Below are 12415 nucleotides of genomic sequence, written 5' to 3' on the forward strand. Positions count from 1 at the left end.
GTCTGGCTCACGGAAGATCTGGAATGAATACCTTGACGCCGCTCAGCTTTCTGCTCCACGACATGCGGTGACGGATCTTGCAATACTGTACGGGGCATACGAGCGCCATCCCGACTGCTTCTCACCAGTACTCGGTCCCGTGACAGGTGTCAGCGGATGATCGATCTTTAGCCACAAGGATAGACATCTATCTCAATGACGGCTCTTCGCGAAGCCAGCAGATCAACCAAGAGGCAGCTACAGGCGTGCACCTATTGTCGCGAGAAAAAAGTGAGATGTAAGAATTCATGTGCCCTGATCCAGATCACCTTCCACGACACCTATGCTGATCCGTGACCCAAGGCGATGGAACGCGGCCATGCAGCAAGTGCCAGCGAGATGGTGTCGACTGTTTATTCGTGGGGAGACAAAGACGACCTATAAACAGAGCCAAATCCGACAAGGAGGAGCTTAAACAACGTATGGAGATGTTGGAGCAGCGATTATTTTCACTGGTTCAAACCAAACAAAATTCTGCCGAGACAAGTTGGGGCCTCTCATCTTCACCCAGCACAAACCCGCTCAGTTACGCATCGGCTGGGCAAGCACAATCTGCAACTGTCTTGCCGTCCCTTTCCACCTGCGATCTGAGCGATAATACTGGTGCTTCGACCACGACCTTTAACAATGCGAGCCTCCCATCCTCAAACATGACTGCTCCTCTCTGCCCGGTGGGAGCTAGTCTTGAGACATCAGCGCCGGAGCGGCAAACAGATACAGCCTCTTCCGAACTGGGCGCCGCTACTGACATCAGAATATCTCGAGCTACAGTTTTGGATCCCCCACAAGATCGCACGGACGAACCGGAAGCACACCACTCAGGCGATACAGATCCCGGCATGCCTCTTGCCTTTTCTAGATCTCCGTCGTTGGAACGCACCTCTGTGCTGGCTCCTGCGGGAATTTACTCTACAAATGGACTTGACGATGTATGTGGCTGTTAATCATCATTCAAATTCAGATCAGGCTTGGAAGCTGACTAGCTGTTGACTTCTAGTTTGAATACCCTGGTTTGTGAATCTCTCACTCGGCGCCTTTCGCTCTCAGGTGCTGATAACATGCAGGTCTGCTCTCAGTCTTATCGATTCGTTCTCCACCAGGACTGGCTTGGGTGCGAGATCAATGTGGAAATGACCACTTCCCAGCAGTTGCTGACCGACTGTATCTTGCCCTTCAGCAACGAGCCGTGGTAATGAAACCTCTGGTTGTGGAGACCATTTTGGAGCCAGATTTGACGACCGCTCTGAGCTATATACACGGTAAACTCTTGAAATTGCTTCCGTCAGCTCTTCTCGGCCAAGTATCTAACTTTCTCCAGCATTTTTCGAAAAGTCGCCAGAATCCGCACTAGTTCCGCTCAATCGCTCAGAGATCGAGTCTCGCGTGAGACGACAATCTGGGGCTGATCAGAGCGCCTCTATCTATGATCCTTGCTGGCACGCTATCCGCAATGCGGTGTACGCTGCGGGCAGTCGGATCGTGCTGTCGCGCTTGGAGTATTCATCGACCTTCGAAGACGCGCACACTACAAGCAAGAGATATTTCGACAAGGCTCTCCTAGTGCTGCCTGAGCTACTGAATGCCTCATTCGATTTGGAAGCAATCAGATCAATACTTCTTCTGGTACGCCACTCCATCAGCCTCTACTTCAAGACAAAAACTGAATCCATTTAGAGCACTTATGCAATGGCGTTGCCGAATGCATCGGTGGGCCATATCTTGATTTGTGCGGCCATGAGATTGGCGCAATCCTTAGGGCTTCATCGAAAGTTCCAGCCCGACTGTAATGAAGGAAGCATTGAATACACCTCTCGAAGCTGGGTATTTTGGTCAATCTACGCCGTCGAAAAAACCATGTCATTCTCATTCGGCCTAGATTCGGTAGGTCATGGAATTAGTTTGCCTTCCCTGAGATATGTTGACACGCCGCAGGTTGTAGATGATGATACGATTACTTGTCCCTTTCCCATGCAGGGCTCCCCAGATAGCCATCTGCCATTGGATTTTCTCCTGCATGCTGCGAAACTCGCAAAGATTCTATCAACTATATTGTACAAACTCAAGCCAAGCAGGATGTCGAGGTGCAGAACCGAGGAGCTCATTCTTCTTTTGAACTCACTGCGAGCACGACTTGAAGCGTGGAAGATGGGTTTGCCCGAATCTGTTATCCCCGGTAAAAGATCCAGCCAGTTCAAAGCACCGACTGCATGGAGCGCTAGTCACGTTGTTTATCTGCGCTGTGGCTATTATACTGCTATGCTCGGCATCCATTCCGTGCTGGCATGTCCATGGACAGCGCATTCCCTCGTGCCAAGCGCATTCGCAAGATTGAAGAAGCATATAGATGAAAGCTCGGCTATGCTTGCAGATGTTTCGAGGGACATCATCACGACCTCCGATACCATGGATACCAACGCCTCAACGCCTGATTGGTAAGTTAGGTCCTGCCTAATATGGTCTTTGCTGATACCTCTGATCCTCCAGGCAAGTGCTGCGGCTGCCCATTGTAGCAGCGGTCAACGTTTTTGTACATGTCCTCGGAAACCCCGGCGCCCCGACGTCGTCAAATGACCTTGCTCTTCTTGACATAGCTGCTGGACATCTTGGACACTTGGATTTTGTGCGTGTAATCGACACTTCCTGGCCGGTCGTCCGCGATTTGGCCAATCTTGCAAGGAGTACTGTTAAGACAGCCCGCCAAAATCACACTGCGCGAAACCCCGACTTGCACCAGCCTAGTGCTCGTGACGTCGGCTAGAACCGGACATCGACTTTATTCGGCCGACGCATGGCTCCGGCCGGATTGCTGGTTTCGGTTCTGGGATCTTATTGCGCCGTATCGGAGAAGGCATCCGATGCCTACAACTATTTGCTCGAGCACTTATAGCCTCACCTCAGTCGAGATCCCAGTGTGTCTGTACAATGATTATTTCTAGACGACTGAAAATGGCACCAATTGATGCTCCTAAGCTGACACATGCTTTCGATTTGACCATCGCCGGGCCAGCTGGGATCGAGGCCAAAGCCACCGAACACTCTGCTCGAAGCGTGGGCGTTGGTACGTTCTCGCCATCCATAGACCGTGATAACTTTCAAGTTTCTAACGCAGGGGATGCCACAGTCGCACGAGGCTCGCTGGTGTCAGCGGATGGAACAATCAAGCTTGATGTAAAGACTGGCGCTGATTGGATGACCTTGCACTCCAATTATGCTCATATCGACGCTCGCGTATCTTGCCTTTCACCAGCTGGCCAAGAACCCGCGATCAACTGTGAGATTGAATACAAGGGAATTTATTCTTTGGAGGGAGCTATGTTGGATGTGTGGGCCGGAAAAAGGGCGTCTATTGACTGGGGAGAGAGCTATTACTATACGGCGCCATTAATGGAAAGCCGGAACGAGGAACTAGCTTGGGTTAATAAGGCCGTCTTCCTTTCCATGGGAAAGATCAGAGTGCGCGATGATGGATACATCGAGGTGGTGTACCGCATATTCAAGGTCGGCTGAGTAGGTAAATACGAATGGACAAATATACATTCTTTGCACTTCGAGACTTTATCCCCCGTCGCGCGTGCTTTGATCTTCTTGCCAGTGCGTTGAAAACGGTCGAACTAAAGCTTGCAGCTTGATGTAACCGGTCCTGTTACCCTGGTCCAGAGATCCTTCACCGGGGAGTAGAAGTCCTTTTCGATGCCACTCACTGTGCCAGCCAGCGGATAAAATGCTGAATGGCATTCGCTAGGGAGCCTCACACATCATATTTACCTTGCTACTCCACTAGCTGAATTCAATCCCTGGTCTAGACATTAGCCGCCCGCAATGTTGATCTACAAAGCCACCCCGTGTCCGAGGCATGTTTCCAAACGCAAACGGCGGAGACACCAATGGGCCGGCATGCCACATATGTCCGGGTAAAAAGTACATCCGACCGAATATGGTAACGAAGCGATTACCCGTGTACGCTCTGGCCAATTATACCCTGACTAGCCCTGCAGCAGCATTCGTGCAACGAGTGTTGAGACCCAAAGTACATCACAGGTCACCTGCTTTTGAAAATAGTTGCCGCAGGCTACTTTGTCAAAAAAAGTTCACAAAAGAGATCGGCCTTGCAGCTCGAAGGCGGCAAGCAGCTTTCCACCCGCAACTTTTGTGCAGTGAAGTCTTTCTCCGCGCTCAAGTTTATTATGGAAGCGAACTTCTCGCCTTTTCGACAGGTGGCAACCAGCGTCACCGACTGGAGACAGCTGCTGGACTATTTCGAGACGGCGCGAACATATCCGAACCGACCATCTAGCAGGTTGAGGATAAAAGGTAGGAAATTAGTAAGAAACCAATTCGTGGTGCCAGACATGTAATTTAATTGGTCAAATCGACGCTTCCTCGACAGCGTCCCACAACGGAAAACTCGATGAACCAGCATTGCTCGCCAGGAAGGGTAATATTGTTTACAGATAATGTGCACGTAGGTTGTCGTCCATAACGCATCCTAAGGCCGGAGAAAATTCACCAAGCTATCATCGAAGCATGGAGCGGGCAGGAATGTGCTCCAGCTCCCCAGTTGGGTATCAAATGCAGTCATATCATCGCTCTAGCAGCATGTCAGAGATGGATTTGCTGTGGAATTTGCGAATAATCGCCGAGGATCCTTACCGGGGAGAAGATTGCCCCGAAATTATCCTGGCGATGTGAGTTTCCGCCTGAGAGTGCAGTGCCCAATAGCCCAGTCATAAACTCGCCAGCGACATTCTTTCCACCGGCATTGGATGTTGGTGCGCTCTTGACACGCTGGACGAAATTGCGAGCCAAGGCTGCCATGTCTTTGGCGAAAGGGAAGGACAGTCCGGTGGAAAACTCCACGCGAGAGAAGTGAGCAGAGCCGATGTCCAGCAGAGCCAAGTCTGACTGAGTGGTAGAGCGCTCGGGGGCTTCAAAGATGTGATGAATCGACAAGTTGATCTCCGCGCACAGAGGCCCAAAGAAAGATAGACTGTGCGCACAATGTCAACGGCTTGCACCTGGTATCCGGGTCAAGACGGGCAGCAACTCTTACAGAATTGGAGTGTTAGCATCGACGTGGATGTAGTGGGCTGTCAAAATAGCAGTCCGAGAAGCTTTGACAACGATTTCTGTCGACTTTTCGACTTGAAGTTGCACGTCTGGTGAGTCCTTGAAATTCAAAGCGGTGCGACACGATGGGTTCGTCAAGGTAGAGTAGATACCCACGACGAGGATGAAGTACAGGAGCCGAATGTAGATGGCTTGTTGGTTGCTCAGACCGGAGCTCGCGCGAGGAGGTTCCGTCGGATGCTCGAAAGCAATATGCGGTCGAATATATTCCTCAAATGCCGTTGTTTTTCGATCGAGGTCCACCACTATTGCGGCCACGGCCTGGGGAGATTGCTGGAAAGCTTGCACTGTCGAGAATTTCCTTGTCACCTGAGAGATAAGCTGAGCGAGCATGATCAAAGGAGTAGAGTAGACGCTGTTGATTTTTGTTGTCAACTCTTGAGGCTTAGGCCATTCACAGTTGATCTCTTCGTCGTTGAGCATCTGGAAGATGAAGTGTTAATCCAAGAAGGAGATTATCCATTCCATGGTGACTTACCGATGGACGACCAGATCGATGAGCCATGTTCTTTTCGAGACAGTACAATGCCCAGAATGTGCGGTTTCTTTAGCACTGATCCTGCTGGCAAATCGCCCAGAACGCAATCGCCCGCCGATGCATGCCTTTACCGCACGCCAGTCTCAAGCCTGTTGTGGAAAGCATATACTCTAGACAAGGGTTTCCCATGCAGTCGGTGAAATACGCCTACAGGAAATTGAGGCTTCAATGAAGGTTCAACAGGCAACAATGACCCAACCGTCACATACCATGACCATCAGAGCTTGAACAGCAGTCAATGACGTCCGAAAGTACACTAGCTCAGTATGTACGGAAAGTGCATTACTGAAATATATGACCAGGCATCTTGACAAACTTCTCCGAAGCTGGACATATTCCTAAATATTGGTTGCGCAGAGGCGCAGATGATGTCGTGATATTTGGAGGGTCGATCTATTTGACATTGTAAAAGCTTTGGCACTGAAGGTCGACCAGGTCAAAGGCCAGGGCAACAATAGAGAACGATACCAGTTGTCATCTGACTTCAACGAGATTGACCCACCCAGACCCTGACTGCGGTGCCATTTCTTTCGTCTGGCCTTGCTCTCCCAACCAACAAACCACGATGTGCCCCAGACTTTTACCTTTCCCCCTCTCTCTTCTCCAGGTTGCAGTGGAGCTCTCGAATCGAGTTCGGCCCGAACGAGGGTTAGACTGCCGGTTTAACTTCCGGCTCCGGGTCATTTACAATCCCGAGAACAATCGACCAAAGACTCAAGGGCCCTTACGCGTTTTGAGGCAACTTGACTTCTTCCAGAGGTTTGTCTCCCCATGACTTGTCTCCGAGGTAGAGTGCCGCCTTAGGTGTAAGCCCACACTCGAAATCTGCCATTCTGGTTTTCAGGTCTACCGGGAACGAGATGTGCTCATGAACCCACAACCATTTGCCATTTGTCTTAGCAACGAGGCCGATGATGCGATATTTGAAATCAAAATCGATGTCGTCTTTGGTCTTACCCCAATATCGTTGGATCATGGTCGCGTAACCAAACTCTTTGGATACAGCTGTGATTTCCAGATCCTTGTATCCGATTTGCGCGTTCGCAAGGTATGGGCCGATACGATCGTAATGCTCCTCGAAATCCCCTCGGGCGCCATTGCCCATCAAGTCATGGTACATCACCTCGGGAATGTCGTAGAATGCTTTGCCGGCGTCCGGATCTTTGTTGAACTGGTACTTGCAATAATGCTGCCAGTCCCGGAAGAAGTCTAGGATCTCCTGTTCCTCCTGTTTGAGTTCTTCTTTGTGCAGCTGTATGGTATCCCAGTGAGCCAGATGCACGTGTGTAAGGCTTAAGATCGATTCACGAAGAGACGACTGACCCTGCTTAGTCTCATAGAGAGATCACCGTGCAATGCATCGATCGTCGAGAGTTCCCCCTGGAAGTATTGGTGTTATCCTTGCTGATGATCTCGCGTGATACCTACATCTTCCTTGAATCCAAATTGACCCATATTGACTTATCAGAGACTGTGAAGAGTCGTCGAGTAAACCTCAGTTGAACAGTCTTTGCTCACTTTACAGATTAGAAATCACAAAGGCGAAAAGTATTAGTATTAGTACTTCATATATAAGTATAGTTCGAGCTTAGCTGCCAAGCCAAAGCACCACCTCTCTGGACCCAGACCGGAATATTAGATAGTCGGGTCACCGGCCGGACAAAGATCATCAGCGCAGGCGTGGAGCAATGGGATTTTCGAGTCTCTGAAGACATCCCCGGAGAAAAACAGTGCCGGTGCGTCCATAGCTCGTCTCCGGATGGTGGAGGGAATTCCCTCTAGGTATTCGCACTGGGCAATATCTCAGCACTATTTTCCCGGGGGAAAACCCACGTCTGTTTTAGCGCTCATACCGATTAGGCAAAGTCAAGCAGAGATGAGGAAAGTGTGGCATCGTCAGAATAGGTAAGTACCTTATGTACTGTGTCATGTCACGAAGCTGCGTGAAAAGTCTGCGTCGACAGAATCCTAGAATCCTTGAATCTGAGGACAACTCATCCTTGCCCATTGGAATTTTCTGCTGATGGACGCCGTCGAGAGAGTTATACCCGAACAGGGCGCCATTAGCGATGGCCATCGCTAGGAGGAAGCCAGCATCGTTGTAGAATAGTCTTTCGTGCTCCTTGTCGGCTGCCCCGAAGCCAGAGGATCCCATCACCGTCAGTGTCTATCCATAAATCGTCGACATCAAATCACGTACACGATGTTCTCAGGATCACGGTTATTCTTTACCTACCGCTAGTCAACCTTATACACAAGTCTCCAGCCACGGCTGTTCTTATTGGCACCGTCACGCCACAAGACGAGGTCGACGTCCTAGACTAGGTCAGCTCGAAAGTCGACCAAAGTCCAACCATAAAACATACCTTATACCGTAGTCCGTCCATGAAAAATGCGCTGAACCGGACCCGATCCAGTAGTAGACGTGGATTAGGAACGTGATCTAGACTTGGTATCGCCCGTGGATAAATATGAGGTCGTCGTACGTCCAGAGCGCGAGGAGGATACGGATTAGGTCTCGAACGGTAAAGTACGGAATGTAGAGAACTTATTCCGTTAGTGGATATCCTATAAGTATAGCGCTCTTCGCTAATAGGCCTTCGACACCCTACTAATACCTATAATACCCACCAAACTTAAGAGGGTCTTTAGTTAGTTAAAGAGGATAGTTATAGACGATCGTAATCGTCTCGCGGTGTTGTCGTTTGAAGCCGCGCAATGCCTTAAACACTAGGATAGCTGGGGACTATACCGTATTGGGAAGTCCGGAGCGGAATAATATTACTCCAGCTAATTAGATTATAGGGTTTCGATTCAATCGTCATCGATCGATCGACTACCTTGGAATGCCAAGAAAATATCGATCGATCGATTCATCAATCGATTCCTGGCAACACTGGTCAATACATCAATTCCACCATTGAGTACGCAGTATCACGCCTGACTGTGCGTTACCTTGGCAGTCCGAGGGCCGGAGAAAATTACAATCGATCCCATCAAAGAAAGCCGTTCCGGGCCATTCCAAACCATCGCCAGCCACGCTACTCAGCACAACAGTTCCAGCTCGCCACAAAATCGATGCCTCAGCTCGCCACAAGTCGACATTCCAGCTCACCGCAAAATCGATGCATTACCTCGCCGCAAATTGATGCCTCAGCTGCTACCAAACCGACATTCCAGCTCGCCACAAAATTCAACCCCTGGAGGTTGCGTAAGCTGCCGAACTCCCTGTTACAGCCATCCGCATATTATTGGTTCCAACGCCTGCATGAGCGAGAATTTCAAGCGAATACTATGGACTACATGCAATGCAGAAGAACCTCTCGTCTTCAGCTAAAACTACAGTTACCTGCTTAGCCTCATATCTGATTACCATTTTGCGACAATCTCCCTGGATCAGCGGATGTACAACCTTTCGAACGAGCATGATATATGCTTATATGCGCTCAGCCGCATCCACACTATCCTTCTACCGGTGGACGCGTGGCATGTGCCTACTACTTCTTTCGTTGGTCACGCAATGAACAAGTCAGTCCTCGCTTGTGGATACGGAGCGCTTCTAGACTTCGATGAAGAGCTGAAACCGAAGGTCGTCAGTGCCTCGAGATGGTAAGAAACCTTCTAGAAAGGTATTTAAAGAGATCACTTCTCTCCCTTTCCTCAGTATCCATTTACCCAAACACCACAAGTATCTTAAACTCACACAAAAAGCCGATCACAGTCTTGAGAACCAGTCTTTACTCCGTCTCAGCTCTCCACCACAATGTCCAACAAAATCCCAATCTTCATCGAGAACCGCAAGAATCAAGGCATTAACCCCAACACTACCGCTCAACTCCCCAATGACGGCATCCTGAGAAATTTCGAGGACCTTGAGCGCCAACCAAAGTTTAGCCCGATCCTTGCAACCCACCTCACACATAATACTCCGGGCGTGACGGTTTCGATCTCGGGTGGATCAATGGTCGGGGTTTATGATCTCAAGACCAATATTATTACAGACATCACGCGTGGTGGTGGACCGATTGATATTTCTAAGTGGAGTGTGATAGCGAACAAGCATCAGTAAAGAGATCGGGGACGGCTATATCCTGAGACAGCTGGGGATAGGGGAAATGGGTTGGGAGCCATGCGTATGCTCCACAGATTGCTGCTGTCGTTGCATGGAGAACAGAGAAAGTGTTCCTTTTTCTAACGTCAATGGTTTCCGCTCCTTGAGAGGCTGATGGAGTAGAAGATGAGGAATCAATCGTGTGTCTAGGCACTAGGTAATGGTGGCGAGGATCGAATTCACTCTTTATAACCTCGGGGCATCCTAGCCTTCTTCGCCGCTACCCCACGCTAGCACTCTTATCAGTTTCATAAAGTCCCTTTTTTTACAGCCTTGTGGGAGGAAGGAGGTTGTAAAACGTGTCGTTATTCGCACGCGAATATGGTTTTCACAATGAAACCAGTCTCTTTTATCTGGAGATGCCCTGAAAGAATTGCTCGGAGATTCACTACGTTGTTGAGAGGTACTTCCACCTGACTCGAGATGTCTGGATATCAGAGATGGCTGCGTCGCTCAATCATGATTCATCGGTCCGAATCTTCCACGCCGAAGATTCAAAAGTGATCTTCGAATTGGTTGAAGGCTCTTGAATCCTCTGAGGAATGATAACTGAAGCCGTGTAGTGATAAAAGAAGGGGAAGAGAAGGGACATTGCGCAAAAAGACTCCACCACATAAGCATCTACAAGAGTCATCCATGGCCTTTGATTTACAAAGACAGAACGGCCATAGGGTATGACCGTTTTATTTGCTGTATACTTACGCGGCAACGGTTTTCCTTACCATCAGTGGTAGAGAAAGGATAGCAGATCTCGAAAAAGAGAAGCGATTATGGGGAGAAGACTTATGCGTTAAAAAACGGTTCGATTCTGAGCAGATTAGATTCCTCTGGGCGCCTTATGTTAAGAGACGTGCCCGAATGTCTGGTTCCCTTTATCATTCTTATCACAATTAAGACGCCAGAGAGTCTTATAGGCGCTAACGTTGATGCCGGGGTTGCCCTAGGCGTGGTGGCCTATACGGAGGACAGGTCCTTGACTCACTCACTCACTCACTTCTGTAGCCAACCTCACGCTGCCGAGAAACCAAGAAATGATCTCTTTTGCCAGAAAGCCCTCATTCTCTTTCCAAAAACATAGAAAATCGCTCCAAGTGAGTACAAACCAACAATGATACCGCCGACAGCACACCACGTCTTCTTAGGTCCGTCCTTGATGAACCAAGGAACGAACCAGTACCCCATGGTGAAGGGATAGAAGTTCTTCCACGCGAACAATATAACCTGCGACTCATTTGCCCAGCTACGGTGCGCATCCACCACATAGCCAATGATGGCCGCATTTCCCAGAACAGCACCGCAGTTGGCGAGAAGCAGCAAGATGGCCAGGCCAATCCAGTGGACGTGCGTCGTATAAGCCCAACCCCAGCCAATGAACCCAACACCCGCAATGATGAGCGCGGGGAAGAGCATGACGAGTCGAAACTCGGGCTCGAAGACATTCCTGTTGCGCCTTGCCATGAACTTGGAAATTGGATCAATCGTCGCAATCCCGATACACACAGCAATGGTTATCCCAATCCACGCTGCGATGTACAGGTTTGCGAGACCAGTCGGGCTGAAGTTGTATGGTGGTGGTGCCAATTCCAGCGCCAATGTGAAGGAAATACCAACAGACCATGCCATAGGCAATGCCGCGATCGAAGCCCACAGAATTGTCGGATGCAACGCCAAGCTGAAGGTTCGAATGGTCGACTTGAGGATATTCTCATGGCCAATGACCCCCTGCCATGGATTGACCCATTGCAAATATGTCTTCGGGCGTTCTTCAGCCCCTGATCCTGGTGCCGGTCTCTCCGGCTGAACGGTGCTAGCCATTTCTTTGTGGTCGTAGTCCGCCGTATGCACCTTCTCTAGGATAACCTCTTCAGCAACGTGTGCCAGCGGATCCACATGGTTTCGTCCAAACCCGGGCTCGCGCACGAAGAAAATGAGGGCAACCAGGATAACAGCTTCTGCAATGGCCAGACCGCCAAAACACCATTCAATTCCCGAATGCAGCACGATCTGCGTTCCGATCGGGACTCCCAAGAAGACACCCGTCTGCAGGCACAAGAGGAACAACGTCACGCGGCTGCCACGCTCATGCACGAAGAACAGATCTGGGATCATAGCCAGGGACAAAGCTTCATAGGCTCCTTGGCCGATGCCAGACAAGCAACGCGCGCCCATCATGCTGTTGTACGTTGTCGCGCGAGCGGCCCAGATATCTGCTGCAACGAGCGTGGCCGTGCCGAAGATGTATATGATGCGTTTGCCGTACTTGATCGCCAATGGACCATAGAATATAATACAAGCACCAATGACGAGAAGGAGATACGAAGACAGTTGTGCGATGTCGTTGACTGTCTTGTCCCATTCGGCGGCCAGGTCGAGCGTGATGGGGGTGAGAATGGGTCCGTGAATGCCCGAAAAGACCGTGCCCAGGATGATTATCCAGTACATCAAGTCGCGGCGCCACAGCGGCAGGTTCAAAATGTCGTTGGGCGAATCGGATGGCTGAGGCGCCAGGACAATTTTGCCGTCTTTACTGTGCTTGAGGTGTGCGGTGTTTTCGACAGAGACATTGGCATCGTCGAAGAGCTGGATGCTGCCCTGGACTA

At 50.0% G+C, this 12415-nt stretch overlaps 4 protein-coding genes across 4 annotated transcripts; 3 read left to right on the forward strand and 1 right to left on the reverse strand.

Annotated features, from left to right (window-relative positions):
- Positions 1-195: 195 nt before the first annotated feature.
- PV07_09982 (uncharacterized protein) lies at positions 196-2797 on the forward strand (the record flags this gene model as incomplete). The annotated part of the gene is made up of 8 exons (XM_016397279.1): positions 196-277; positions 343-968; positions 1037-1049; positions 1104-1298; positions 1358-1662; positions 1714-1920; positions 1972-2471; positions 2524-2797. 8 exons carry the CDS (start codon positions 196-198, stop codon positions 2795-2797), a joined length of 2202 nt encoding a protein of 733 aa, XP_016244470.1.
- A 188-nt stretch (positions 2798-2985) lies between these two features.
- On the forward strand, positions 2986-3546 carry PV07_09983 (uncharacterized protein; the record flags this gene model as incomplete). Its single annotated transcript, XM_016397280.1, has 2 exons — positions 2986-3097; positions 3161-3546. The coding sequence occupies 2 exons, from the start codon at positions 2986-2988 to the stop codon at positions 3544-3546; spliced, it is 498 nt and encodes a 165-aa protein (XP_016244471.1).
- Positions 3547-4638: 1092 nt separating this feature from the next.
- Positions 4639-5671, reverse strand: PV07_09984 (uncharacterized protein; the record flags this gene model as incomplete). The annotated part of the gene is made up of 3 exons (XM_016397281.1): positions 4639-5026; positions 5090-5589; positions 5645-5671. 3 exons carry the CDS (start codon positions 5669-5671, stop codon positions 4639-4641), a joined length of 915 nt encoding a protein of 304 aa, XP_016244472.1.
- Positions 5672-9396: 3725 nt separating this feature from the next.
- On the forward strand, positions 9397-9879 carry PV07_09985 (uncharacterized protein). Its single transcript, XM_016397282.1, has one exon. It carries the CDS (start codon positions 9468-9470, stop codon positions 9771-9773), a length of 306 nt encoding a protein of 101 aa, XP_016244473.1. The 5' UTR covers positions 9397-9467; the 3' UTR covers positions 9774-9879.
- The last annotated feature ends 2536 nt before the right edge of the window (positions 9880-12415 follow it).

This window comes from Cladophialophora immunda, assembly GCF_000835495.1.
Source record: "Cladophialophora immunda strain CBS 83496 unplaced genomic scaffold supercont1.6, whole genome shotgun sequence".
NCBI classification, from domain to species: Eukaryota; Fungi; Ascomycota; class Eurotiomycetes; order Chaetothyriales; family Herpotrichiellaceae; genus Cladophialophora; species Cladophialophora immunda.

What these genes read in the sequence shown, in the direction of transcription:
- PV07_09985 (XM_016397282.1), top strand. Translation starts at nt 9,468, where the DNA reads ATGTCCAACAAAATCCCAATCTTCATCGAGAACCGCAAGAATCAAGGC.